We start from the raw sequence: 2500 nt of genomic DNA on the forward strand, positions 1-2500 counted from the left end.
TTATTTATTTATTTATTTATTTATTTATTTATTTATTTATTTATTTATTTATGTATTATTTGTTATTTATTTATCTATTTATTCACTTATATATTTTCTTTCTTACTTTCTCTTTAAGCTGCATTCCGCCTAAATGACACGATTCAATACAACGCAACTACATCGTATTTGAAGCTATAGTAATGATGAACGGTATTTGATGCATTTCATGATACGGCACCTCATCGAGTTGCAGAGTAAACCAACGCTGAGAGCTATCAGTGCTCGGTTGGGGGATTATATTAGTGGCGAAGCTTTTTGCAAAGGTTGTGGACAACACCCCCTCAAGTTCATATGAGATGTTTTCCATGTCTGATTGACCCGCCTGAAAACACTGTTCAAAAAACAAAATTTGATCTGCGTATACTTACTTACTTATCCGAACCAGCGACCACCCGAGCTCTAGCCCTTCGGTCTTGCGCCATGACGTAGAAGTTAGACGTCTTTTGTAGTTGTTCCAGGTGACTATAAAGTGTGTTACTGATGCTTGGAGATCTGTGTATAGAAAGTACAAAGTTGGCGTCATCCAGGTCTTTGATATTGCTTTATGCCATCCGCGTTCTTGAGTAATTCTCACTAAACTGTATAAACCAGACTATAAACGTTCGTGGTTACACAGAGTTTTGTGTGTTGGTCCGTTATACTTCCGGATGGCACGGCAATGTTGTGAACTTCTTAGCCAAGCGCATACTATCTATAGATAGAATGAAGTCGACGTCACTCAGGTCTCTGTTATTGCTTTTGCCATCCACGTTTATGAGTAATACTCACTAAACGGTATAGATAGTTCGAAGATGACGTCACTCAGGTCTTTTTTATTGTTTTTTGCCATCCGCGTTTATGAGTAATGCTCACTGAACTGTATTAACCTGACTATAAACGTTCATGGATACACACAGTTTTGTGTGTTGGTCCGTTATACTTCCGGATGGCAATGTTATGAGCTTCTTAGCCAAGCTCATGGTTACACATATTTTTGTGTGTTGATCTGTTATACTTCCGGATGGCAATGTTATGAGCTTCTTAGCAAAGCGCATATTATCAATAGACAGAATGCGCTTGGCTAAGAAGCTCACAACATTGCCACCTGGACCAACATACAAAATTATGTGTAACCATGAACTTTTATGGTCTAGTTAATACACTTTAGTGAGAATTACTCATAAACGTGGATGGCAAGAAACAATATCAAAGACCCGAGTGATGTCAACTTCGTTCTATCTAAAGTCCATTTTACATCCGGATGGCAATGTTGTGAGTTTCTTAGCCAAGCACACATTATTTAAACATTTGAAGTCTTTAGTGGACAATTACTGGTGTTTCTCCCTTCAAATCAGAAATTCTTTTAAAGTTTTTTTACATTGTATGACTTTTGTAATCATTTTGAAATGAAGTCACTAACAGAAATGCAATTCGAATTCCATACAAAAAGGCATTTAGTTGCAAACATTTGTCTTCTAAATGATATAATTTGTTGAAATATAGGACGATTAAGTTATTTCGATTATTTTTTTACAGATCCTCGTACGATTCAAGAGATTCGTCTGTAGCATTGGCCGCTACCACAGACAATGAAAACTCGTCTAAACTACAACTAAAATAATATGTAAGAATATTTCGATGTGAAACGAGAACATGGCATAGGAAACATGTTATAGAGTTCATGGGACAAGGCAGTTTACAATTGGATTCAGTAGTCTGATGTCACGCCGCACGGCAACGGCGGCCATCTTGGTTCTAAACAAATAAAATCATTACTTTTTATTCTTCAAGCTGGCTAGAACTTTTCATGTCTTGTGACCAGAATGTGTAAAAGTCAAAACATGATCAAATTTATGGGGTTTTTTCCATCTGGATACGCTTTTATGCTCGCCGGAGAAATATTTCACACTGGCGTCCGCCATTGTTCCGATAGTTTAGAGACAGTGTTACAAAGTTACCAAGCGTCATTAGGAAGGAAGTGGTGTTACGACTGTTGAAGAGTATTGACAGCTAATTTAACTAACTTCAAGATTCAAATCCGTCTCATAATCCCTAGAGAGAGAGAGAGAGAGAGAGAGAGAGAGAGAGAGAGAGAGAGAGAGAGAGAGAGAGAGAGAAAACACAAAAACACTAGCGTGCCAAAATTTCCTTCTATGTCTTACATTATATTGTACATAACAATTACGGATACAACGGCTGATGTCACTAATATCGCTGTTACGAAGACCTCTTGTCTCTCCATGACATCAGCAGTTGTACTCGAGGAATCATTGTCTTGATTTGCTAATTGACTCTCGCCATTGTTAATCCAGCCGTTTTCACGATCCCTACTGAAAATACGACCGATCATAGATACGGAAAGAATGGGCTTCTCCAACTCGCCAGAACTCCATTCTACAGTGTTTTTGCTTTTCTGGAAGCGCCACGTGCCCTGGGGTGCAAGCTTTAATTGACCATCACCATCAGTGGACGCAAGGAG

General features: G+C 38.3%; 1 protein-coding gene across 2 annotated transcripts in view; it reads right to left on the bottom strand.

The window, feature by feature from the left end:
• Positions 1 to 1217: 1217 nt before the first annotated feature.
• Positions 1218 to 2500, bottom strand: part of LOC144971932 (pantetheinase-like) — a 7097-nt gene continuing 5814 nt past the window's right edge. For both annotated transcript variants that reach the window (XM_078913008.1, XM_078913009.1), the window contains one exon: positions 1218 to 2500. This exon is cut by the window's right edge and continues 1299 nt beyond it. In XM_078913008.1, coding sequence (XP_078769134.1) covers positions 2180 to 2500 — 321 coding nt within the window. In that variant the 3' untranslated portion in view covers positions 1218 to 2179.

This window comes from Berghia stephanieae, chromosome 4, assembly GCF_034508935.2.
Source record: "Berghia stephanieae isolate SIO BIC M18660-M18661 chromosome 4, UCSD_Bste_1.3, whole genome shotgun sequence".
Taxonomy (NCBI): domain Eukaryota; kingdom Metazoa; phylum Mollusca; class Gastropoda; order Nudibranchia; family Aeolidiidae; genus Berghia; species Berghia stephanieae.